Source organism: Erithacus rubecula (assembly GCF_903797595.1).
Source record: "Erithacus rubecula genome assembly, chromosome: 1".
NCBI lineage: Eukaryota > Metazoa > Chordata > Aves > Passeriformes > Muscicapidae > Erithacus > Erithacus rubecula.
Genome location: NC_136658.1, coordinates 72671173 through 72697811, shown reverse-complemented (window position 1 = coordinate 72697811; position 26639 = coordinate 72671173). Strand labels below are relative to the sequence as shown.

The following is a 26639-nucleotide window of genomic DNA, read 5'->3' as shown; positions in this document are numbered from 1 at the left end:
GTGCATGATGGAAGGATATGCAATAAAATGCATCTGCATATAAAAATATTTGGCTTAGTATAAGGGGAAATATTAAACAGAGTGAAGTTGGGCAAAGGTTGCCCAGAGGGTCTGTGAAGTCTCCATCCTTGGAGATAATCACAATGTGAGCAGAACTGGGGCAGAGTCCTGTGCTCCAGGCTGGACCTGTTTTGAGCAGGAGGTGGATTACAGACCAGGGGGTCCCTTCCAACCCTCACCATTCTATCGTAAGATGATCAGCATGGTTTTTGTAGTGGAAGGTAGGTTTACAAATTATTCTTAAAGGATTGTGGATTTATTCAGGAAACATTAAAAATAGGCTATTCTAAGTTGGTACAAACCAATCAAATGAACCTTGGAATCTAGAGGAATCCATTCAAATACAGAGTTTAGATTTCAGTTAAGAACCGTGGTTTGTATCTACACAATGATGAAAATGCCAGAGATGTCAGTAGCTTAGAGTGACTTAGAGATCATTGAAAGTAATCCTCTCAAGACAAGATCTGAGACCAATATTGTAGCAGAAAAGACTTTGAATAAATTTGGAAATAAGAATGCCTTAGGAAATCTGGTAGTAATTCATGCACTACATAGCTTAGTAAAACTTCTAGGGCTGCTATGTATCAAAAGATGTTCAGCATTCAAAGAAACAAAACCAAGCTGTGAATAGAAAGCCAACCTAAGATGGGAGGTTTGGGGAGCTCAATGTATCAATGAGGCAGTAAATGTGAGAAGGCTGTTGTATATGGTAGAAGAAGGGAGGAGAAGCCTATGGAGTTGCTACCCTGCGCCCAAGAAGTGGCAGGTGAAGCAAGATAACTTCAACAGCATCATATTATCAGCAGGGAAAATTGAACTTTGGAACAATGTGAACAGGAAGATCATGGATATATCACATTACAAACTGTTAAATAGGGTAGGCATCATCCAAAAAAGTTTTAATCCATTTTGAAAGACTGGATACACGTGAAGAGAACACAGCAGGTTAAGCAGGACACCACTACTTGCCTGATACTGATGCCATTTAAATGTTTTTCTTCAGTGTGCTCCAATGTGGTTTCTTGAAGACTGTAACACCTTGATCTTAACTGTTGTTTTAATACAACTTTTTATTTTGATGGTTTATAGGTTAAACTAAAGGGTATGAGCTATATGCAAAACCTTAAAATGGGAGGGAGAAAGAAGATACAAATGCCTATATCCCTATTGTAAATACAGCTCATAGCAACAAAAATGTTTTTGCTAGTGTGAAGTCTTTAGCAGCCTTTAAGTGGTTACATGAGCTGGCAAATGGCAGACTATAGTGACAGAAATTGTTGCAGTCTACCTTGGATGGAACCTTTTAGTTGAAATATTTAAGCTGTAGTTGATGAGCTTGTTTATACAGTAGATATACCCCAATACTGTTATTTCATTATTTCTGAAGAAGTCCTAGTTTTTCCACTTATGGATCCATATAGTAGCTTCATATCATAAAAAAGTTGAGCACAGATTTTATCTTTATTTCTGTAAGTCAAAGTTACACTTCAAGTGGTTAGATCCTTTCTTTCACATTTCTCACCCTAAGCACACATCTGCAGTAGCTACCCCAAAATATGCATCTATTACCATTCTAACAGACTGTAGCTGTTAACTGCATTCTTTCAATCTTCTACAATTATCACTTGCCAACAACAGTTTATAGTTATTTTCTGTATCTATATGAAATGGAGATAAGTTGTAAGTTGTTGGCATTCTGTCTGTTGCAGGTCCAGCCAATATTAGAATGTGCAGCAGCTTTAAAACTCAATAGCAAAGTATTAAATAAGTAGCAGTGTCAAAGCATCTCAAGGATTTAATATTTTGAGTTATTTTACACTGTGCTACAAACAGGATGACAAATCTACACAGTAGTATCTATTCTACACAGCTCTTCATTAAAAGTTTTTCTTCATAGTCTTTTTAAACACTTCACACTGTGCAACTTATGAATTTAATGGAATAAAGATGATGACCATTAGAACTATTTGTTCAAACATTAGGAATCTTCCATTAGGACGTCATGATATATAATCTGAATCTTTCTGGATCAGCTGAAAAGTACAGAATGCATAGAATTTCCTAGTGTAGTCTAATATTTTCACAGAAAAATAATTTATGCAAAACCATACTTATCCTCTCTACATAAAAGCCTGAATTTCAAAGAATCTTTGTATATTCCTTATGGAGTCAACTGAAAAATGCATTTTTCTAGACCTGTAAATACCCTCTTTTAGAAGAAATGCTTGGTATCTTTGGTTTACTTATATGCTGGATGAGAAAAAAAAAAAAAAAGACTGAAAGGGAATGACTACCTAATTACCTGAGGTTCATCTTTCATTTCTCCTAACATGAACTTCAGATAAGATCAGCTGTTTAGTAGGTGAAAAGAGAAATTCTCTACAAAACAATGAAAACATTATGCTTATTTTTAGTAGTGCATATTAAATAAGACAAGTCTTGATTAGTAAAACTAATTCTTAAGAATAGTTATAAAGTCAAAACTAGTAATTTTACTTGTTTCAGAAGTAGTAATCCTCCTCTTTCTGTATCACCGCCTTCTTCAAAAATATAAAGTGTTACAAAAATATTCGCAACAGTAGTTCTATATTATTCTATTATTCCATATATAATATTTTGAAAAAGTGCTTAAAGAGGCAAGTATATGAATTGCAAACTCATATTCTTCCAGTTGCCTAAAGCTTGGTCCAGTTGTTTAAACCCCTTGTTCAGTACAGAACAAGGAGGTGACAACTTTCATTTTTCCTCCTACAAATGCTCTTCCTACTTTTACATTTTCCTGTCAAATTAAGTAACAGTTGCTTGAAAAGTACAGTGTGACTTATGTTCAATGTCATATGAGCAATGTAGTTACTTCTAAATAGGAAGTTTCATCTCTAATGTAAGGCTTTGAGAAGTATTTAATTGCTTTCATTTTTTACCCTTTTTCTCATTATCTAATACTTTATATTCATCTAGCACAGCATGTCCGGTTTCCTTTGCAGTTCTCTTTACAACAGATTTGATACCAATATTTTCAATGTTAAATGCTGTAACACCAACATTGATTGCAGAATTCATAGCATTGTCTGTAGCATGGCCAGCATCCTCTCCATACCTAAGGAAAGAGAGCAGTTTTGTAGATTTGTATACTTAGTATTTTAATCTTCACAGGAATTCTTTTGAGAGCAAAATTCAGGCATTACCAAGAAAAAATAATAAGCACAGTGCCCAAATAGCTAAAGAATAAAATTAGAATTTATGAAGCCATTTGAGTAAAGGCTGCTCCTCTATCAGATAATTGCTCTTTGAAAATATCAATATGCTTCTGGTCTTTTTCTTCAAGAATGCTTCTAATCATTCTCCCTTTAATTTTAAAGAGTAAAAAATTATAAGAATGGAGGGGAAAGAAGTTTTGTGCAATAACTAAAGGTTCTTTTTCACTTTAGTTCTTAGGTAAAATTCCTACCTCTGTATAGAAAGCCAACTTTATCCTGGGCTGCATCCAAAGCAGCACGGCCAGCAGGGCAAGGAGGGGATTCTGCCCCTCTACTGTTCTCTTGTGAGACTCCCACCTGGAGTGCTGCATCATAAAAAAAACCCCAAAAGGCTCAACAAAACTCTCTTGAGGATGCAATGAAAATTATGAAGAAATAAAAGCTTTGGTCTCTCCCATGGGCTGAGTCCAGCTTCTTTATGCTTTAGTGGAAAAGTTGGCAGTCTCAGACTAATGACTCAGCTGTGCACAGAGAGCACCATGAAAGAGGACAAAGGTACAGTGAGGGCAGTAACTGCAACTGTTCTAGGTAGCCAGAACATGTCTCCAGAGAGCACTGCAGTCAGACAAACCAGGGCAAAGGGAAATATTCCTGACAGCATCAGAATTCCAGCAATCAGCAGAGTTGCTTTTTCCCTGTGCTTGTTACAACCTGAGATTCTTTGAGAACCTCAGGATAAGGTTAGAGAGAAGCAAAGAATACCAAAGAATCCAAAAATCCATAATAGAGATTAATATTATCTATAATACAGATACAGCAGCCAGAGTGTGTGGCTGGAACTAACAATGAGACCAAATTAAAAGAATTAGTGGGTTTTTTTGTTTTGCCTTTAATTCTCTGATAGAGCAACAGCCTTGAATCATCAACATCAGATTTGCAGGTCAGATAATAAATCTCACAGCAAAAGTATTTGTCAGTTTGATTAGTTTGTCAATTTGATTATTTTCACCTCAGGAACATCATAAGCCAGTACAGTATCAGCAAAATAAGTAACCTTGTTTAAAGCAGGATTATAGCTTATCCAGTGCAGTAAGACTAACAATGCCTAACAAAAACTAATTTTTTTAGTTTGCCTGCATTAGTTGCATAATTTTAACTCTTCTTTCTTAAAAATTGTGCAGATATATACATTGCATCTATTTAAATAGTTTTTAAAAAGGGTAGTAGCATGGAGACTTTGGAAGACATATTACTTCTGAAGCTACATTTTCTGCCCATTCCAATCAACGTGAATATGATGAGCATCTCTTTAAAATTCCATCCACAAGGGTGCTGCAGCTAAGATTTAGCCATTTTTTTTTTATTTGGAAACATTGATGGTGCTCCTTTAGCTTTGTTTCCATTAAGTGGGATTCAGCTTATTCACTGGTATTTTGAGTGGCAGACATCTTTGTCACTGAAATAAAAATCAGCTTACGAAAGGGAGATTATGTAACATTTTAATATAATAGTGAGGATAGATTTTAAAGATTACATATCAAATCATATTGCAGTTAGCTGCAACAGGTAGTTACTTATTGTTTTTCACTCTTAGCGTCTGTTGTCTGCTGATCTCCATATTTCCTATATTTGTATCTAAAACAAAAACATTAATGTGAGTTTATGTGAAATGAGTACCAGTACAATTTCTCCTGACATTCCGACTGCAAACAAACATCAGCAATAAACCACAACTGACTACAACTTTGCTATTTGTCCTCCTATTTGAAATGCATCATAACACAACACTGAATGCCAATCTGCTTAATACTGAATGCTGATGCTTATCTTGTTACCATTGGCTTGTAGCCTGTATGCACTTTCAGCAATCCTTTTAATATCTCTTTTGCTACCCTTATCACTGACTCCATTTACACTGCTTGCTTGTGCTTACTCTTCACTTTCTATTAAATCTACTGCCCTGTTTGTGAGGGGTGCATTTCACATTTCAGTTATTTCAATATATTCCTTTATTCTCCACAGCATATTCTAGTACATGCATACAGCTTTCATCTTTCCATCAACTTAGTAACATCATCTTAATCCCCAATGTTATTGTCCTCTTCCCCAGTATCTTTTTCTAAGAACACCTCTATTCTGCAAGCTGAGGCTGGCCTATTATTGTTATATATGCCTCCGATTTCCTTAAAAAAATTTCTTCTTTTGTACTGCCTTGCTTTAGCCAAACTTGCTGATACATGAGGTTCTTTCATTTTTCATAAATTTAGCTAAGTTTGCATAAATTCAGGATTAGAGTTGAGAGGTTTAACCAGTAATTTTTTTCATAATGATATTATACTGTAGAGCAAAGATATAAATCTGAACATTATCTGTAACACAGCCTGAAGCTGTAATACTTCTACAAAGAACTAAAAAAATACTTACTACAATCATCTACTCATTTCAGATTTTTCCATACAGGAGATGCTCATTACTGTGCACTTAGCACCATATCATGTGCTACATAATTATAGCAAAGGATGCATTTCAGTTAGCTTCCCTGCACTTTCATAAGCTTTTTTTTTTTTTTTTTGCCAGTATTCAGAAGCAATAACAGTGTGCTGTAGAAGATGAAAATAATAAAAATATAACTTACTTGTATTTGACCGTTTTTACAGTCTCAGTTGAAACACTTTTAGCAATGCACTTCGCTGCACTTTCTAAACCTTGCCACACTGTTGAAAACCCTGTAGAAACAGGCAACTTGAGTTCACACCATTAAAAATATGCCATTAAAAAAAGTGCAAGGAAATTTTATTACCTTGAACTCCACTTGCTGCTACAACCAGAGCACCATCAAAAGTAGATTTGCCATCCTTATCTTTCTTTAGGGATTCTGGAACTAATTTGCTGCCATGCTTCTTCACATGTGGAGCCAGCTCCTTTCCAACACAGCTTGCTATAGAACACACCCCTTCAACTACCATAAAACAACAGAATGCAGATTATTTAGTGAGAACGCAGAACATGCTTCTTTAAAAATCTTTACTCATAATTAACAGGAAGCTTCACTCTAGCCTTAAGTGATACTTCTATTTAAATATGCTCATATGAAAGACAGAGACTAATCCACATGTAAGTGCCCAACTGATACAGAGCAACCTTCTTTTTCAGGTTCTACACAGCTCCAAATCCTAAGAAACAAGTCAGGTTGGCCTTGTGACTAAAAAGTGCCTTAAAAGACATACATACACACCTTACACTCAAATTTCAAGAAACTGTTTCCACTGCTTTGTTACCTCTAACTTGTAGATAGAGAACAAGCTGCTGCTTTCCTGACTTTTCTTCTGTAGAAGTCTTTCTTACAAGCATTCCAGATCTTCAAAGTAGTTTTATAAGAACAGCACTTACTTTTAAACTTGGGTGAGTCACTAGACAGTAAATATAAGTATTACATGCAAATAACAAAAATGAAGTTACTGAGAGCTGCTAGGGTTACCAGACACCTCTGGATACCAGGCTGTTTCTATTTTGGTATTCATACATAGTCCAATAGACTTGTTTCAGGTGTGTGTGTTTAAAATTATGCACACACACATTCTCTTGTGGTACTGTATGTTAACAACCAGTCAGAGTAGAGCTTTTAAAAAACATGGTTATCAACTTTAAGAAAGAGACACCATTTTGAATTAACTGTCTAAAACTTTCAAAAGCATGACAAACTTATTCTTTTAGGAAAGAAAAGGATGTCTCAAGGCCAAGTAATATGTAGTCTTAAAGCACATCTCTTATAGGAGATAATTAGGCACAAACTGCTGATCTCTGTAGTTTATCAGGTCAGTACCTCCTCTAGTTTACTGGCTAGAGAAACCAGCTGGCATTTTACGAAGTTGTTATTATTTAAGGCAAAATATTATATTCTATGAGATGGAAATTTTTACCTAAGAACTGGCTGACTTTCACAGCTCCTCCAGTAGCCTGTTTTGCTACGTGAAGTCCCTTTGCTACAGTTGGGTTGACTTCCACAGGCTTTTCTTCTGGTTGAATGTGCTCTCGCAGTTTGGAAGCTCCTTTGTGAATAGCTTTACCCGTGTATTCTGCTCCCTTCATTAGGCCCCAGCTTACCCAAGATGCACCTTCAAGGCAAAAACTGTGTTTCTTAGTACATACAATTTTATGGACTGTGATTCCTTCAGCTATCCCTCCTCTGCAAAACAGGAACGTTTAGAAACATTTCTGATTACAGTCTGCAATTATCTTCTCCCCTTAATGGGCCAGCAGAGAAGTCCTGCAGTAATTTCTGCACCTATACCACCTCTTTTTACATTCATTTTATTTAAGTTCAATACAGCCCACCCACATCCAAATGTCAGCCTAATACAGATACTCAGTTTTTTTAATGGATATGCAAGCAACAGCGGAGCCAGAAGTGATAAAACTGCACATCTCAATGCTATTAATACTCAGGAAAACATAGGAACCCAAGCTTCTAACCCTCCTTGCAGATTGATATTTATTACAATCAGCTGGGGTCATTAGTGTATTTTCAGAGGAAAAAACCCACATGTTTATCTGCAGAAATCCAACAGATGCCTGCTGTAATATGTGTTTCATACAGGGGTAAAATTGTTCTGTCACAGTGGCTTGAGTCCCAGCAGGTGATATTCTAACAGAGGCAAATGAGGAGCCAAACTCATCTCCAATGAACAAACTGCTGGCAATGGATTTATAGTCTGCATGGTTTTTATAAAACTAATCAAGGCATCCTTTAGAGGATCAACACTAGAACTAGTGAACAACTACTTCTAATCACTTAGCTTCTATCAGCACACATGTATTTAGGTGAAAATACTATTTATATGTCACTCACATTGGTTTCTATTCAACACTGTCTTATTACCTGACAAGATTCCATGGGCAACTTTCTCACTCCATTCTGGTAACTCTTTCTGATCTTCTGCTTCTTCAGGTTGTGGCTGGATATGTACAGTCTGAGGCAAGTGAACTGCATCACTAGAGGCTTCAGAAGGCTGACAAGCAAAGCAAATATCTGAGCATCTACTTTGCAACATATCATCAGTATTTCTGGTTTAGATCATACACATCCATTATCAAATAATACTAAAGTTGTGCATGCCTTGGATAAGTGTACAGAAACTCAAGCTAAATTTAACACTCAATTTCCTTTTTCCACTAAAATCCTAGACATCCCAAAAAGCTTATCAGACAGGTCAGCTTTTTTGTACACATTTTTCATCCAGCTACAATGAAAAGATTTGCTTGCCAATGCAGCCATATGGCCAAATAGCTAAGCAGGGAAAATTTACAGTACTAGTTCACCAGCAGAACAGATAAGAGACTGTCCATCTCTCATTGTTATCTTCTCTGACAGAAGTCAACTCTGCTGTTATTCAGCATGGGAACTGCAGTCTTTGGTTAGAGAATCCAGCTGCACTAAAGGAATGCAGCTGTTGGGGTTGTTTTATTCTTCATCCTTTCCTCCCAAATTCAAAAACAAAGGAGATTATTCATGCCATGTGCTGTTGCTGCTTTTTCAGACTGGCACAGCCAAGGAAAACATCAAACTGTGCACAATACTGGCCCCTGTTTAAGGCTGGGTGGACAGGTTCTGTGCTACTTCGTATCAAACTACAGTTTCTGGAGTAGATGTTAAACATTCAAACACAGCAACCACTACCACAGGCTGCTTCGTGCTTCTAAAATGTGTAACATCACTTTACAGTTCACAGACAATGTATAATTAAACTTTAATTACAGAAACCTAAAAAAACTGTAGTAGGTTTAAGTTTTTGTTAAGATAACCTTTCTAACGTAAAAGCAAATAAACTCCCCAAACATTTCAAAGATGGAAACACTGCTAGTCAATGAAAGGAAAAAAAAAAGTTTTTGTTTAGTCTAGAAGAATCTAAATGAGAGCATTTATAGATTAAAGATTAAACCCACAGGCAGATCAGAATAAAGAACAGTATTTGCTATTATAGAGAATCCTTAAATTCCCCTGAAATATTTACTGGATATAAAACCAGGGTATTGCACATAGCCGAACGTTGTAGTAAAACCGACATTAACAGGAGAGAGTAGATTGAACCCTAAGAGGTTGCTAGCTAGAGGGTTAACAATGTATCACTGATATGTACTATATAATCATTTACTGCTGCATAGCAATGTGAAATCTGGAGTTCAAGAAATGTCTTCAGTACGTGACCAAAACACTCTGAGGGCTAGGGAGGAGAAATTACCTCAATAAACAGCTACAGGTAAAAAACAAACAAAAAAAAACCTATTTGAAAACCCAAACTATGTTCCAGATGTAATTTTGTTACACCGCAGGTTGGGGCACTATATAGAAAACCAGTCAACAAGACTTCTACACTAAGGAGCAAAAACAGATTCTCTAATAAGAGAGGGGACTCAGCACTGTTCATTAAAGTATACTATATTAAATATAATTAGTCAATTAGATCCTCATGATTACTATGTAAAACAGACACATTAAATGGCCATCAGACTAGGCTTTGGAATACTTGTGCTATATCAGTTTTTAAAACTTCAGAAATATGCTGATTTGAAAAATGTGGCAGCCTGCAGTAACTGAATTGGTGTTTGACAAGAAACCAAACAACAACACAAAAAAGCCACCCAACAAAAAAAATAACCACAGGACACAGCATACACAGCTGCTGTCAATCAAATCAGCAGTTCTAACATGCATATCTGTGACAATTTTTTTTTTTTCAACTAGAGGGTTTTGGAATGTCCTGGGATTTACCTGGACTTTGTGGCCAGACCTCTGTTTAAATTTATCTTCAAAATGTGCTCTCTTAGTTGCTGGGAGCTCTGAAGGTAACCCTACTCTCTCATGGGATCCTGGCACCTGCGACACCATATCAGGGAACATTAACAAAAACACAAAGTTTTAGGGAAATAAGGAACTAATAAAATACCTAATTTGAACTACTTCTACACAGGAAAAAAGACAGAATTTTATCCAGTGAGTTGGTATCACATAATTCTGTAATGCTTTTCCCTTTTAAGTAAAAATTAATGGCCTCCTGTACTAGTGAAATTCCCTGCTGAACTGACCAGTATTTACACCATAACAGAACTCTGCCCTCATGGGATGCTCCAAACTGGCCCTTCATCAACACTGCATTCACATTTTGGTGACTCAACAAAATTCTTGCATGAAAAGATTTAATCATGCTAAGTAGTAATAACTTTGAAGTAGTTATTGATAACCACTCTTCCTGAAATCATGCTCCAGGACTCTCAAGACTAATATTTTCCACTGTGCTACAAATCACTCAATCTTATTGCACATTTGTTAGACTGGGGTTTTTTTTGTTTTCTCTACCTGTCAACATCTTAATATCTGGTGCAATAAGGCATCAGATTTATCTAGTTTGAGACCCCATTGGAAGGCAGATTTTTGAGGCACTTACTATTTTCACAGATCTTGTCTGAGGCAGCTTAAGATTTTTCAACTGCAAATGTGAACATTTGGGTACAATATTCCAAGAACAGCATAACCAAAACTACACAAAGAGTTGTGTGCATGCACACATAAGGAAAAGCATGCTTTCTGGTGAACACAAAATTTCATTCTGGGTTCTAAGTTCTTTTTTGGAAAAATAGAGAAAATATAAAAACTGGTCTCAAATTCCACTCTGCTTAAAATTTGGTATTTTAAAATTTTTGTTGTCTCATCTCATAGGACCTACAGTTTCATTAAAAAGCTTTATCATGGTTACTTTATCGATTTCTCATGGATGAGCTTATCATCCAAGACAAAAATCTGTCTTTTTACACACTAAATGTAAATGTGAGAATATATCATTGATTTACACCTTCCCTTACTGGCTTGTAACAGGCTGCCCAGAAATTTACCTGGATACGTAGATCAGACATTTGTTTCAAGAGATCCTCAAAGAGCTCTCTGTCAGCTGCTGGCAGTTCTGAAGACAGCACGACTCCCACATAGGACCCTGGTATCTGGGACATGGTGTCGGGGAACATGTAGACCCCAGTGTTGCAGCACAGAACAGGAGACTGGGTACACATCAGAGGATACAACCAGTCACAAACCTAGGGAACACAAGCACATAGAGTCAAAGGATGCTTTTAAAAAGAAAGACAGGCAAAACATACTGATATACACCACAAACTTGATTTTGCATGAAGTTTCAAGTGGAACCTCCTACTGAAAGGTCCCCCACTGATGGCAGCAGGATTGGAATTAAATTATCTTTATGGTCCTTTCCGACTCAAACTGTTTTATGATTCTGTGATGAAAAACAAAAAGCCTTATACCATCTTGAAACAAAAATGAATAAAGAAAAACAATCTCCATGTGATTATTGAACTATCACTCTTGATTGGTCTGACAGTCTAATATAGAGAAAATACTAATTTTAACAGGACTAGAATTCAGGCTGGTACCCTCTTAACAGGTCTCGTCTTGAGGCCCAGATGAAAAGGACTGCCAAACAAGTCAGGATTCACAGTGCCTGTGCCCTCTGGAGATCTCAGGACAGGTTTATATGACAGGCCAAACAGAAATGTATGGCTGTCATTGGCCTGCTGTTGAAGACTGCTAAAATGAGTGGAGCTGAACCAGCAGACCCCAAACTAGGATCCAGCAGACCCCCAAACCAGCCAATCTCAGCAGTAACAAGGAAATCTAAACTCAGAATCCAGACCAGCAACACAATGGTCATTCCAGAACATGCCCACATGATGCAAGTAAAGACTGAAAAAGTACAAATAATGCATCTTTTTGTATTTGTAGTTCTGAGTCTGGATTAACATGGACCCTCAAATTGCAAATTATCCACTGTCATAACTGCAATACCTTATCACTAATTGAAAATGAAGTGGGTAGCACCCAACTCCATTTTATCCTGATTTGTTACAACAGGTGAATCAAAATGTCTTCTCTATGTGATGAAAGAAATCAATTTTATGAAATGGTGTTAAGTCAAGTCCTTTACATACTGGAATTCACCAGAACAGTGAGCACTTGAAAACCCTGGGAAGAAACAGAGGTGCTTTTCACAGAAAGAGTTGTAAAAGTGTGCACTTGCAGAAAACCATTTCTGCAACATCTGTAACATCCTTCGTATTATCACAGGGATATTAAGGCTCAGAAGAGCAAGCACCTAAGAAGATTGCCTGCTAGAGCTTTATGACAGTTCTTGAAACTTTAATGAAAGCAGAAAACTATTTTCCTGAAGAAATTTACCTGAAGAAATGCTGGTGGACGATTCCGAGCAGCTTCACTATCTGTATCCAAGAACTTCACGATGCGCAGATATCCAGGATACGAAGGAGCACTAACCTGCCCATCAGGAGTCACAAAAAATATCTGTACTCCTTGGGGAATTAAGATCAGCTCATCTGCATCCACTCCCAGGTTTTCCAGAGGAGGTGGCTGAGTGCATTTGTTGCTGTAGTAGTCCTCACTGACAGAAGAAAACTCCCCAGAGTCTGTGCCATAGGATACAGTGAAGTGGCCATTGGTGGCTTGAGGAGTATAGGCAGGAGGTGCTTCATTTGGCAGACAAAGAGGTTTTGCAGATGATGGACTCATAGCTGGAATTTGCCCCTGACTCACAGCTGCAACACTTCCATCTGCTGCAGGCGGCTGACTTGGTACCATCAGAGAATTAGGGGGAGGGGGTCTCTCTGGCTTTTCTTTGGAAGGAATGGAGGGGTATAACTTGGGCACCCCAGGATGGGTATCCATCATAGCAGGAGATGCTTGTACTGGTGGGGTGTTTTGCTCTAGACTGCCGAGTCGAGTACGAACATTCTGCAGGGTCTCCCTCATCTTCTGTTGCATTTGCCTGGCAGACTCCCACTGGGAGCCTACACACGCAGGACCCTCGGATGGAATGCTAACTCCTCGGAGCAAGTGGTCAAGCCCTTGTTCATAGTAACTTCTTGCTTCTTCCCTCTGACCCAGTTCATCTGTATTCAGTCCTTTATTGACAAATATAAAGGCTTTCCTGTACTCCTCACTAATGGCTTTAATATTTGCATCTTCTTGCGTAACCGGATCCCGCAGTTGTTCCATTACTACAAATTGGAATAAAATCAATAAGAATATAGAGAGAGTAAGCCAAACAATGTTTACCTTAGTTTTCTGCTAATACATGCAGTAGGGTCATCATTAAGAAGGCATTTTATCCTATCTAGTTGCTTGGAACAGTGTCTGATATGTTATGGTTATCTCCTAATAACATTCATATTCAACTGACATGATTCCAAGACAGCAAGGAATCTATAACCATCAAATCTAGTTACATCACACATATTTATTTCTTCAAAGTTAAACATCAGAAGAATATGGACATGCCTGATACTAAATTTTTCATCTTCAAGATCAGTAGCAAACAAGATGAATAAACAAATAACTTTAAAAATCTAACTTTTCCAAAAACATCTCTAAGGTATTAAAAAATTCAGTTACCATTTTGTCTGTTTAAAGGCTGAACTTACAAACAGTGCATTTTCATTTGAATAATTTAAGAGAAAACACCCAACAGATTTTTAGACCTTCATCAACTAACATAAACACAGAGAACTGTGAAATACTTTGAACAGTTAAAGCTGTGTTTTGCAAAATAAAAACATGGAATTACTTATTTCCTTTACAGTATTTATAGAGTGAGAAAAGGCAATTGGTGTTCTATACTCCTTGCTCCCCTGGTGACAAAAATTGGACGTACCAATATGTGCAAAAGTTTGCAGGTTCTACGTCTGTTTTGGAATTTCTCAAACTGCCTCATGTATTTAAACAGAAGAGCAGCAAAGAATCCAGTAGGTTTGTTTGAATTCTTAAATGTGTTAACTCATTGTTTTAACTGCACGCAGATTGTTGGTCTCGGCCAAACACAGGAAATACAAATAATTAATTCCAACGAATTTGGGTTTGGTTTGGTTTTTTTTTTTATTTCCTAGCAGCCTTGAGAGGCATTGTTAATTCAGGAAAATCAGGCAATTATACTAGAAGAGAATAATGATTGTGGAAAATAAAAATGGGATACTATATTAAATTAAAGACCAGATATTTTCAAGCAAAACCATGATTCTCTGCTGTAAGGCAGATGAAAGAAAGGAGACATCTGTCATTCACAATGACTGACTTCTTAATAAGCCACATAAAACACAGCGCTAAATAAAATCTAAAGTGCAAAAATAAAAATACTTCCATTACGTGGGCAGAAGCGTTAACACCACCATGCAGGGCCCTGGTGAGAATTCACACACTGAGCCACACTCAAGGACGTTATGCCAGAAGAGGAAGAGGTGGGCAGGTTACTGATTTTTTCCTGATGAATCAATCACTCTTCCCTAGAAAGGTGTAAGTTTGGCTTACCAAGGCAATATAACAAATGCTAAGAGATTTGATTAGTCTCTACAAACACAATGGATTAAAAGAAAGTAAATCAGTAAAGAAAAAATAGTTATTGGGAAAGAAAAAATAATTAAATCCAAACTTGTAATAAAATCCTGAAATAGTACCTACATTTCAGTTTACTTAATGTCTCATTTTAGACTATCAACAAACTAAAGAAATTATCTGGAAAACATCTTCTACTCCAACAAAAACAGAGTGCAGGACATGAAAAGATTTTAAAGAGGCAAAGAATGATGTGTTCTACCCCCATGCTCTTTATAATCAAAATGCAGACAGCATTTAGATGACTGATGCATCTGCAGTCACACAACAGAAGTGCCATGTAATCTGGGAGGCATCTGTTCTTATGGTGCTACAGAATCCAATTTCACATCAAACTCAAAATGTGTGGTTTCAGTACAGTAACAGATACACAGCTCAGAATATAGCAGGGGTGGTTTGAGAAGGGAGCCCAGTGGAGTGGGTCAGCAGCAACTCAAGCCACCAAGTTCACTGCCCATCATGTAGCAAATTTTAAGCTGGAGACTGACTGGAGGCACTTGTTGCCAAGAGGCTCAGCATCTTTAAGCTAAAGAACAACACAGCATAAGTGCATATTTACTAACCACCAAGGACATCACCTTTAGAAGTTAAAAGTATGATCCTGACCAGCACAACAGCAAGCAATTTGAGTAAAAGCAGTTGGAAAGAACTTCTTACAATGTCATGAATATAGCTGGATCCTTACAGCAAAGAAACAGTGACAGCCAAACCACATCACTGTATGCCAATACTTGTATTTACTATTGAAAAATCCACTTTTCCTTTTAAGTAGGATATGAAGATGAAAACCAGTGTAACAGTAAATACTTCTGATATGAGAATTGTAGGTTCTTAAAACACAAAAAAATGTTCAGAAGACTGAGAAGGACAGAAAAGTTTAATCTATCATCACTGTTTACTTCTCCATTGAGCAAAATGTACTGGTTTGAGATTTTTAGTGCCTGTATTCCCAAGTCCATATGAAGTCCTTTCTCGAGGCTTGAAGTAAATGATTTATTTGTGAGAACACAACTGCAATACAATAGTCCCCTTTGCCCCATGTTTATTGATTTTATTTTTTTTTTCTGGGTGAGGCTAATGCAAAGATAATTTACAGATTTCAAATAATCATTTTGCTAGTGATTTTTAGCATGTAACAGGAAGAGACATCAAGTAAAATCCTAACTATTCAACTTAATATTGAATTGATCTACTCTTCCCTGTATAGCTCTCACACTGACAACAGCACTGCTCTTGATAAAGCCCAGTCTCTACTGACACTAGAAAAGGTCTGTAAGGAAATGGAGATGTCAGCACCATCAGTGTCCACACAGCACTGGTGCACAGCAGAGCTACAAAAGCTGGCTCAGGAACTCTGATTGTCTGAAACACCCCAAGTTTGCAGTATATGTGCAGCGTGGTTACTTCCAAAAAATGCATTTAGTTGGCAGGAACTTGGAAATGGAGGAAGGACTTCACAGTAGATTTCAAGCTAAACATGCGATAACTAAAACTCTAAAGAACTGAATTTCATTCATTCTTAGTAATTGATTAAAACTAATACAAAAGAATGGATGGTATTAAATAATTGCTTATCTAATTGCTCCCTCACAACACAATAATAAATATTCTCTGAAAGAGAACATTTAAATAGCAATCTAATAATATCCAAGGAATATCCTTATTCACTATTATTTTCAGTATACGATCTTAATATAATACTCAAGTGTCCTGCATGTTTTAATATTTACCTGTAATCCCCTTCTGTACAATGCTGAATTTTATTTCCTCAACTTTAAAGCTGTAAGGAATGAAAAATGTGCATTACTGAATACTGAGAGCACTGCAAGCCAATCTTTGACCCCAAGTCCTGTTCAGATCAACCTGTACCATTTAGTCTTAATTAAGACTCAGAGGAACTTGTCTCAGAGAAAGCCAGTCCAACACTGAGACAAGAACTAAAGGGCACTGTAGAGAATCACATATCAATCCAGCACTTGAGCTCTTTTTCTTTCATTAGTCCAGATACTCTGTGGTTTTAAGTGCCTTGACCAAGGGAGCCTACACTGCAACAATGAAACTTGAGTTTAATTTGATCTTGTAAACTAACATCTCACCCATCCTTCCTCTGACACAGCAAAGCCCACTTCATTGAAAAATAATGTATATTAACAAAAATACAGTCCAATGGTGGATCTTACTGCTAGACTGCAAACATGAAGTCTAAGGCTTATTAAGAGGATTAAACAGCATGACACAGGCAGGACACACTTGCCAACTCACTATTTCTGAAGGAGAGTAGGGAAGGAAAATGCAAAACAAATCTTTAAAAAACACAAGCTAAAACATCCTTAGTCCAAGCATTCTTGTCAACTGTTTTTCTGTCAGCCACCGACTTAGAAGTAAACACATGCAAACACAATTGTTTGAACCTTATTTCTGTATGAAAAGAGCAAGTAAGAAAGTATTAGTAACTTTCAAGAATTTAAAGAATTAAATGGTATCTAGAATATAAACTAATATAAGCCAAGTACTAGCTAATTAATTGAATTTAAATAAGCTAAAAGCATAAAAACGTAATTTGTTTAAAGAAGCCTTTAAATTTTTCATGAAGTGGTGGCCTACTCCTAGCTTTTAAGCAACGAAAAAAATTGTAAGGCTAGATAATATCACAGGCTAGACAACAGAAAGAACAAGTGATATTAAAGTAATTCTTACTCTCAAAATTACCAAATACTTCAGTAAACTGCCAACCTCTGACATTTCAACCTACATCTTCTTCTCAGGCTGCTCTCCTAGCACCTACATTCACTCAGCCAGCACGTTGAATTTCCTCATCTATTGCTGTTTTAGGATAATTTCTGTTCAAATAGAAGAGCTTCCTTCTTGACTGCCTGGCCTGCGCCTCCGCCACACGCTGTCCCCGCAGAGCGCTCGCTTGTCCCTTGTCCAAGGGGGGAAGCAGAAAAGCAGCGGGCACACACCGCCCTCCATCTCGCAGCTCTGCTGCCCGGCGCCGGCGCTTTTCGCAGCGCCCAAGTACGAAGACATTGTACTAGCATTCCAAAACATTGCAAGATCGTCATGGAAAATTCAGCGTTATGTAAGACGGCTATTTAATACCATTTCATTAGCTGCGTCTGCTTGCCGGTTTGTGATCGCTACCAACCTTCTACCAGATTCAAGAAACTCAAACCTGTCAAACACGAATCCTTTAAAAACAAAACAACAAGACAAAACAAAAGGAGCACTTTTCCTACGCAGTCTGACAAATAACCTCTCAAGACATTCAATGCATTATTAACCACCGGGGTTACTCCAACCTGCCCAGACCACGGCCCTCCCTCCCTCTCTCCCAGCCGCCTGACGGGGGCTCCCGGCTCGCCGCCGCCCGGGCCCGCTCCGCTGCCGCCCGCGGCCTCCCCCTGCCCGCCCCGCCACAACCAGGGAGCCCCGGCTCCGCAGGGAGCCCCTGCAGGCCCGACCCCGGGATCGCCTCACCGAGCCGGTGCCTCCGCCGCGCTCAGCCGCGTTCAGCCGAGCCCAGCCCGGGCAGCGCCGCCCCGCCCGGGTCAGGCGGCAGCGGGCGGGCCGCAGGGCCGGCGTCACCCGAGCCCGGGGCGGGGCCTCGCCAGGTAATGAACAGCGCCGAGCTGTGCCGCCTGCCCTGCCTTTTGGGGTCTTTTGTTTTGGTTTTGGTTTTCGTGTTTTTATTTTGTTCCTGTTAGTTTTGTCTTTTTTTTTTTAATTTTTTTTTTTTTTCCCTAACGCTCTTGCTGTCTGGGAGGAACGGAGGTCTGCGTGTTGGTTTCACTTCAGTATAAATTAGTTTCGCTGGGAACATGGAAGATCGCTTCTCTTTTGTCATGCGGTTTCTGTGGCTCACACCGTCATGTCAAACTGAAACATAATGTATGGCCCCGGTGATAACATGAGTTCTTTTTTGCCTGTTCTTTTTCAGAAGCCAAGTAGTTTTGCCATTTGTAAGGAATTGAGTTAATAATTTAAATCTATATATCTCCTACTCTTTTAATAAGAACTGTAGCTCCAATTGGAGCTACATATGTAGCTGCATATGTGTGTATATGTGTACAAAAACACATATACCCAAATTCTAGTTATGGAGTTGGTATGAATATGCAAAAAATGGAAAAATAAGACCCCTTCATGTCATGTTTTCACATTTAATTTTTACTTTAATTGTGCCAAAGAGGCAGGCTGCACAGATCAAGGTTATATTTCTAAACATATCTGTCTCCAGGCAAGACTTATTTACCAGCCTGGGCAAGCTGGAGCTGGTGGCTGCCCTAAGTGCTGGGCTGTGGGAGAGGGGAACTGCATTTGTGCACTGGTGCTGTGAAAAAACAAAAGAAAGATGATCGTACTTAACATCCAGCACTTGCCTTAAACACTCCTTTTCTCAGTCAGACTTGCTGGGTTACAGTCCTGTTAGGGCTCACAGGTACTGTATGTACATACTGACTATGAATCAACCTTTAACACACTCAGGACCACAGACTATAAGAAATTCGTAGTAAATATGGACTTTAGACAGTGGCAGCCCTGTCCAGCACTGCCTTTGGCACATGGGTTTACATCATAACTTCATTTAGCTCCAAAGTATCTCTGGAAATTTGTCACACGTAGTGGTTTCTAGCATACATTTTTCTAGGAATTCTCTGTGTCCAAACTTTTCATCTGCCCATTTGTCATTCCTTTTCCTACTGACAAGAAACAGAGAGCAACCTGAAAGAAAGAAAGTTGTCCACAAATCAAGGAGAGTTCCTCTTTCTGAACAGCAGTGATGATGAGAGACAAGCTGTCCACAAATCAGGGAGGGTTCCTCTTTCCAAACAACAGTGAGGATTATATTTGTATGTGAGCAGTATATGGACAGATGGGGGTTTGGACTGGTGGAGAGGGCCCTAAACATTTGTTTAAACAGATGGTAGATTGTGCTCAGGTAACTAGATGCCATTGGATTGATATGTGCATATATGCAAAGCTTACAAGGATATAAAAAACATTTTTATAACAAAAAGTCATATTCTCTTTTGAAGCAGGGCTGCAAGGCAACAGAAGGTTTGAAGTTTTTTAACCATGCTGGGGTACCTTTGCCAAAATTGTTTTGTGGGAGCAGACCTTCTGAGGTCCAGAAGTTGATGAGGGGCACAGCAGTGTCAGAAGCAAGGGAGGGATGAGCAGGACAGGTGAGCACCAAGGCTGTGCTCTGAGCTGTTAGAGGAACACATGGTCACATGTGCTCTGACAACCTTTCCTTCCACCAGATGCTGCTCTGCTGTATCACTCCCCACCTCACAGGGCACACTGTATCTGCTGTGAATTTACATAAGCCCTAGTACTTTTTCTTTAAGTAAGAATTAGACTGGGGGGTGAATCACTACCTTGACATGTTCCCTCCTACAGCTATAGAAATAAACTGCTTTGCCTCACCTGAATCTGCAAATTTTAAACTGTTTGTTTTTTCTGCAAATCTACAACCTCATTTGTAAATGCTATGGTAAGCTGTATCTTTAATGATTTCAATCTTAACATCCACTGTGGGCTTGCTTGCCTAATTTTTGCCTGCGCTTTCATAAAAATAACTCCTTTTTATGCTTTAATAACATAAAGTTCTATGCAAGCTAGGCAATATTTCTGAATATATCTGTATTAAGGTATGTAGGCATGTATATATATCTCCAAGCTATTAAATGCCACGAACACTAAAATCATTGAGAGATCTCCAACTGATCTGTAAATGCTAACAAACCTTGTGGAGTGAGGCTGTGAGTAACAATGATGTGAGAATTCTCCCAAACCGCTTTGTCATATGCAAATAAATTTCATTGACTCACACCGAATGCCAGTACAGCTGTAACCTGGTTACACATCCGATGGGAATCAGGCTGCATAGACAGAGTGCTGTTAGACAGCAGCCCCTGTATCACTGATGGAAGCACAATAAAATGCTGTTGTGTGGGTACAACTGAAGATGTAATTATTCCACAGCTCCAAACAATAGTAAAAACTTTTGTGGTAGATGAATCGATGATCTCACTGTGATTATTACCTTTTTCCTGACTTCAAACTCCATAATCATTTGCAGAAAATTTATCCTGAGGCCAACTGAGGAAACAGTAATAACAGCTGTCTGACAAATGTAATATTGCACCTTTTTTTAATTATGTCCAGCCACTGACTTTGGACTGAACTGGCACATTATTAAGGTGCAAGAACACATCTTCAGCATCTTTCTGCAGTGTTGACAGCCTTGAGCTACAAGCAGGGATAGTGCACTTAGAGCAGACGAGTATGAAACACCTGGAAAAGCACATACAGTCAGACAATTCCATCTGGGATGGCCATCCCAAAGGGTGGTGGAATAACCTGGCTATTACCAGGAGGAGGAGGCTCTAATTCAGAGGAACAGATCGGGGTCCAGACAGCATCTGTGCCCTGATTTGGCCGTGTGCCAGGCTGCTGCCATCCTGTGCAAGGTTTTTCCCTGCCTTTTGCTGGGAGCAATTGTTTCAATGTGTGTAATCACTAAATGCTGTCTCCCTAGTCTGCTGTATTCTTGTCTTGTACCTACAGGGCAAGCACAGAAAAAAACATTTTATGGGACCCCAGATTTAAAATTTCCGATTGTCAGAGATACTACAAGCATGGTCCTCAAGTTCAGCCTAAGGAAAATGTTTCTGGAAAGGGATTAAAGTCCTCTTGGTCTGCTAATGGGGATAGAAGAGAACAAGAGAGACAGATGATGGACCAGTTTAAGTTGACTGGGAGTTCAGTTTGTTTATTCAGCAATACATAAACTGAGTTTACAAAAATGGTCAGAAGAGGAAATAACAGGGAAACATCTGGCTCTTAAAGACTAGTGGTAACAAAGCTCTTCTCTTGGATGATTTGTAGGTGTTGCACCAAAGCTGGGAGCCACAAAAAGCAAGTTATTTACACATGTTGATACAGTTCTGAGATCCTGGTTGTTCAGTTCAGAGGAAGAATGAATTCAAATGCTGATAGTGACTATTCCATTATACCCCCTTTGTGGCACTTGGAATAGTGGATACTTTAGTAGATAGCAGCTATATGCTTTCCAGAATGATTTGACATACTGCCAGACTGCAGAAAGAAGCAGAGGTGTTGAAATATATTTCTTTCAGCACCAAAGTTGCAAAAGTATGCTGCTGTCAAAAAATAGAGACTCTTGAGGGGCACTTTGCACTTCATAAATGCAGGAGTGAAATTGTATACAGCTAATAAATAATTCTGAATTATGACTTTTATCCTGGGTTTCTTGGTTGTTGTTTTACAGGTTTTTTGAAGGGGGTGGAAGGCTACACAGAAGATTAAAAATGCAAGAGTGAAAGTACAGAGTTAGAAAGCAGGGCATCTCATACTTAATCCATAATTAATTTTATTTTTTTTTATACTCTTGATGTTTAGGAGAAACAGAGGTCTGCATATTGATAGCGCTTTCCCATAAATTATTTTCTCTGGGAACATGAAAGGTAACTCCTATCTTCTGGTTTCTGTGGCTCACACCACCATCAAGCACTAATATGTCAAACTGAAAACTAATGTACAGCACCAGTAAAATCCAGTGTTGTTTTTTTCCATGTTATTCCATGTCCAAGTAGCTCTGCCTTTGTGATAAGAGTTAGTAATTTGATTGCATGTAGTCTCTTTGTCTTTTAATAAGAAGCTGTTATTCTAATTCGCTATGTATTTGAGTGTGCATGTACATAAAAGCACATAAACCCAAACTTTACACTGGGATATTCCAAAATTATATCAGCAGAATTAGGGCCTTGTGATATACTACATCTAAAAATAAATTTAATCAAGATTTTGCTACAAATGATATGGGGAAACATCTGTTTTCCTAATGATTTAGATGAGGCAACCTGTGACCCTGCCCATTGAAGTTCTGGGTCACCTAGTCTCAGCTCTTCACAATTTGAAATTCAGACAAATCTCCTGTTGCTTAAATTAGAATGGGTCTGAGGACTGTTATTTTGTAAATAACAGCATGTTTTCTTGCATCTTCCTTTGATGAACCTGGTATTGGCCAGTTTTTAGACTAGAGAATGCTATGAACTGATCCTCTGCAGAGATATTTGTCATATTTTGTGTCCTTTTTGGCAACTTTATATGAAATACTAGATTTAAAACATCTGCTTATGTTGATTCTCTCTCCTCTTGTGTTTAAGGTATGTCTGTCCTTGGACAAATTTCACAGTCTATTTGGAGTCCCACTATGTTTGTGCTAGATGGATTAGATTTTTTTTTCCTCAAGTGGGAAGTGGATAGCTTTCTCAACAGCTTTGTACTTAGCAACTGTGTGTTTAACTAGGTGGCTTATCTGTTCTGTAATTACATCTGTTTTCCCCACCTAGGAAAAATAATTGAAGGAGTCATATATCCCTATTTGTTTTCAAATACAAGCTTCTCAAATTGATGGGCAGGAGTTCAACCAGAGTGATTGTAATTATCCCCTGAGTAAACTCAAACAGCAGTCTAGCTCTGCCCAACTCTGTACATAATGCTCTGCATGAGATGTGAAAATCAGTTCTTCTAGCTCCCAAGTCTGGGTGCTGAGACCACCCATGGCCTTCTTAGTATCAGGACAAGTCCTGTGCACTTGCCTTCTTCTCTTGGCCCTTTTATTACCCAAAGATGCTTGCTGGATCAACATCTTGTGCGTGCAATGATCTTCATCCCAAAGTGCCTCCATATGCCCATGGCAGAACTCAAACAGTACTGTGAGAATACTGAGGGTTCAGCTGACACTGCATAAACGCTTCCAAACAATTTATGGATCAAACATAACAAAACGGATATTTCTTAAACAATGTGTTTTGTAGAAATACTGATCTTTGGTAAATAAATCTTGAACTGGGAAATTAATCTAGACTTTGGTTTACATATCTGTGGTTTTAACTGTATTAAACTACATTGAGTCCATTTAAGGCATGTATAAACCTTTGAAAAATAAAATCCTGTATTTGTAAAATATGTCATTCACAAGGTCTGTTCACCATCAGATACAATAATTTTAACCTTGCTGTTCTTATCCTTTCAGTTTGCTATCAAAACAGTACTTTATAATATTATAATTTCTTTTTAATAAGGAATGCTGCAGTCAACTTTTTTAATTGACAGAAGGGCAATTGGGATTTTGTATCTCTATTCTACTCTCTTTCAAGCTGAAATTGAAAAGGTTTGTGTCTAGCAGAACTAGACTAGAGATATGCTGATACGGTATAGCTAGATGGCAGTATTCACATAGTTTTGAGAAAAACTATCATTATTTGTATGATTTGGCTGCTATGTTACAGTTAAATGGAATGGTCCTATTCTGAAATATGCTGCCTGAGAATGTCCGAATAACTAACACATCTGAAAATCTGACCACTTCATTTAGGTATCTAAACTGGCGATTTATACTTTGGCTGTACAGATAATGAGTATGAAATGTAGTGCTTACCCATTTATCTAAAAGGATAAAAATCTGATTATGTGCACACACCTTTTAAAACAGGCTAATGTTTAGCCAGTTTCCCCTGAAATCAGGCTTTGCTTTATCTTATACAATATTACATTTATGTGAAAATTTTGTATCATGGAACAGCCAGTCACTAATGATGTTCCCCAGGGCTCAGTACTTTGTCAATGATCTAGACAAGGGGAACCAGTGCCCCCTCAGTCAGTTTGCAGATGACAAAAGCAGGCAGGGGTGTGGACCTGCAGGAGGGCAGGAAGGCTCTGCAGAGGGATCTGGACAGGCTGGATCAAAGGGCCGAGGTCAATTGTGTGAGGTTCAACAAGGCAAACTGCTGGGTGCTGCACTTGGGTCACAACAATCCCAAGTTTTAAGAAGGAACTTTTAGGATAGCGCTGACTTGATCCAGAGGAAAAAGTAGATCCTGGCATTGTCTTTTCTAGTAAGCTGTTGCTGTGGCCTTAGCAATAAAACAGGACTGACTTTATCTCTGCTACTGCAGTTCAATTATTTATGTATTTCAGCCAACCGTCCTTGGAGAAACTGTTGGAAGATTGGAAGATCCTTTTCTGCTGCTCTCTGTACATTTTTATCTCTTGTTTGTGGACTAAACTGCAGAAAAGAAAGCAGAATAGCTATGTAATGTACAGAGGTGTGAGCCTGAAATGAAGTAATACTGCAGTGAAAAATCAGGCTTTGTTCAGAATCTGTACTGCAGACTACAGGATAGCAGAGAGATGTTTACACCTATTTGCAATATTTCTGTGTAACACTGAAGGTTGTACTGTGGGCATATCTACTTGAAGTCATAATGTAAAACATAAGCATGATTTTATTAGCTAAAATGCACCATTAGGTTTCAATTCAGTAATTTTGGATTTACAGGCTTGGTTTGACCTAATTACTTGCTAACCCATAGATTAAAAACTTCCTGAATTTTCTTGATATCTGTAAATCCAATGCCTGTGCTTTTTATTTTATGAGAAGGTTTTTATATTTGCTGGTTTAATTGACAAAAACTGCCATCAGAAATTGCCATAAAGCTCCAAAGTTTCTTCACATGGGTAATATCAAAGTAAAGGTCAGTAAATCTCATAATGAAAAGCTGTATAATATGGAACAAAGTTCATTAAGTCTAATCATCAGAATCTGTAAAAGTTGAATGAAAAAGCCACCTGAAAGTTCACAGCTCTGTTATTAGTACTTAGATAGGAAATTCAATGGGAAGCCTTGACCTTGGATATACAGGTAAACATGCTAGGTAATACATTAGCTTGCAGTATGATTGAATTTATTTTAAATTTGCCAAACATAGAGAAAAATGAGACCACAATTACACAGACATCTAAGTACTTTTAAAATGTAGTGCACTGACCTGCTGTAAATGGACCTACTTCTGTAGGATTTTGTATAAGTGCCTAGAGAATTGGTGACCTGTTCAGTTCTCTGTTTCTGCTAATTCCTCTTTTCTAGGTTAGGAGGCTCCATCCTTTACACAGACACATCCCATGGTTATTCCAGCTTGGATATTACAATATATAAGTACCTGAAGAATATATAAAAATTGAACTTGAAACAAAAGCTTCATTATTATCTTTATGTACTTCTTTGAGTAAACTGCCTAATGGAGGAGTGCAGGAAAGAATGAGGGAATGAGAAAGACAGGAAAAGGAGGAGTGCAGGAAAGAAAGACAGAAGGAGATAGAAAGAAAAAGGAAGAGTGCAGGAAAGAATGAGGAAACGAGAAAGAGAGGAAAAGGTGGAGGGTAGGAAGGAGGGAACGAGAAAGAGAGGAAAAGGAGGAGTGCAAGAAAGAATGAGGGAGAGAAATAGAGAAAAAGAAGAAGTGCAGAAAAGAAAGAGGGAACAAGAAAGAGAGGAAAGGGAGGAGTGCAGGAAAGAACGAGAAACGAGAAAGGGAAGAAAATATAGAGTGAAGTGACAAGGGAGCGAGAAAGAAACGATGAGGAGGAATGAAGGGATGATGGAACAAGAAAGAAAGGAAGAGGAGGAGAGAAGGGAAAAGGGAAGGTAAAAGAAGGAAATAGGAGTGGAGAAGGTGCGAGGGTCCGAGATAAAGAGGAAAAGGAGGAATGGAGGGACAAGGGAATGAGAAAGAAAGAACGAGGAAGAGTGAAGGGACGGGGGAATGAGAAAGAAAGGAAGAGTCAGTAAGATGGAACAGGGGAATGAGAAAGAAAAGAAGAGGATAAGTGTAGGGAAGAGGGAACAAGAACGAATGGAAGAGGAGGAGAGAAGGGATGAGGGAACAAGAAAGAAAGGAAAGGGACGAGAGTAGGGAGGAGGGAATGAGAAAGAAAGGAAGAGGAGGAGAGAAGGGACGAGGGAACAAGAAAGAAAGGAAGATGAGGAAAGAAGAAATGAGGAAATGTGAAAGAAAGGAAGGGGAGGAGAGAAGGCACAGGGG

The 26639-nt window shown here is 38.4% G+C and overlaps 1 protein-coding gene across 4 annotated transcripts; it reads right to left on the bottom strand.

Annotated features, from left to right (window-relative positions):
- Positions 1–1491: 1491 nt before the first annotated feature.
- Positions 1492–18002, bottom strand: SPART (spartin). 4 transcript variants are annotated; one of them, XM_079301313.1, is made up of 10 exons: positions 17870–18002; positions 12499–13334; positions 11145–11342; positions 10027–10131; positions 8137–8266; positions 7178–7372; positions 6058–6216; positions 5893–5983; positions 4832–4892; positions 1492–3157 (listed from the first exon to the last, which is right to left on the bottom strand). In XM_079301313.1, the coding sequence occupies exons 2-9, from the start codon at positions 13330–13332 to the stop codon at positions 4832–4834; spliced, it is 1773 nt and encodes a 590-aa protein (XP_079157439.1). In that variant the 5' UTR covers positions 13333–13334; positions 17870–18002; the 3' UTR covers positions 1492–3157. The 4 variants fall into 4 exon arrangements, with proteins under 4 accessions (XP_079157439.1, XP_079157437.1, XP_079157438.1 ...); XM_079301311.1 differs by lacking the exon at positions 4832–4892 and having other exon boundaries at positions 17870–18000; XM_079301314.1 differs by lacking the exon at positions 10027–10131 and having other exon boundaries at positions 3019–3157; positions 17870–18000.
- Positions 18003–26639: the final 8637 nt, after the last annotated feature.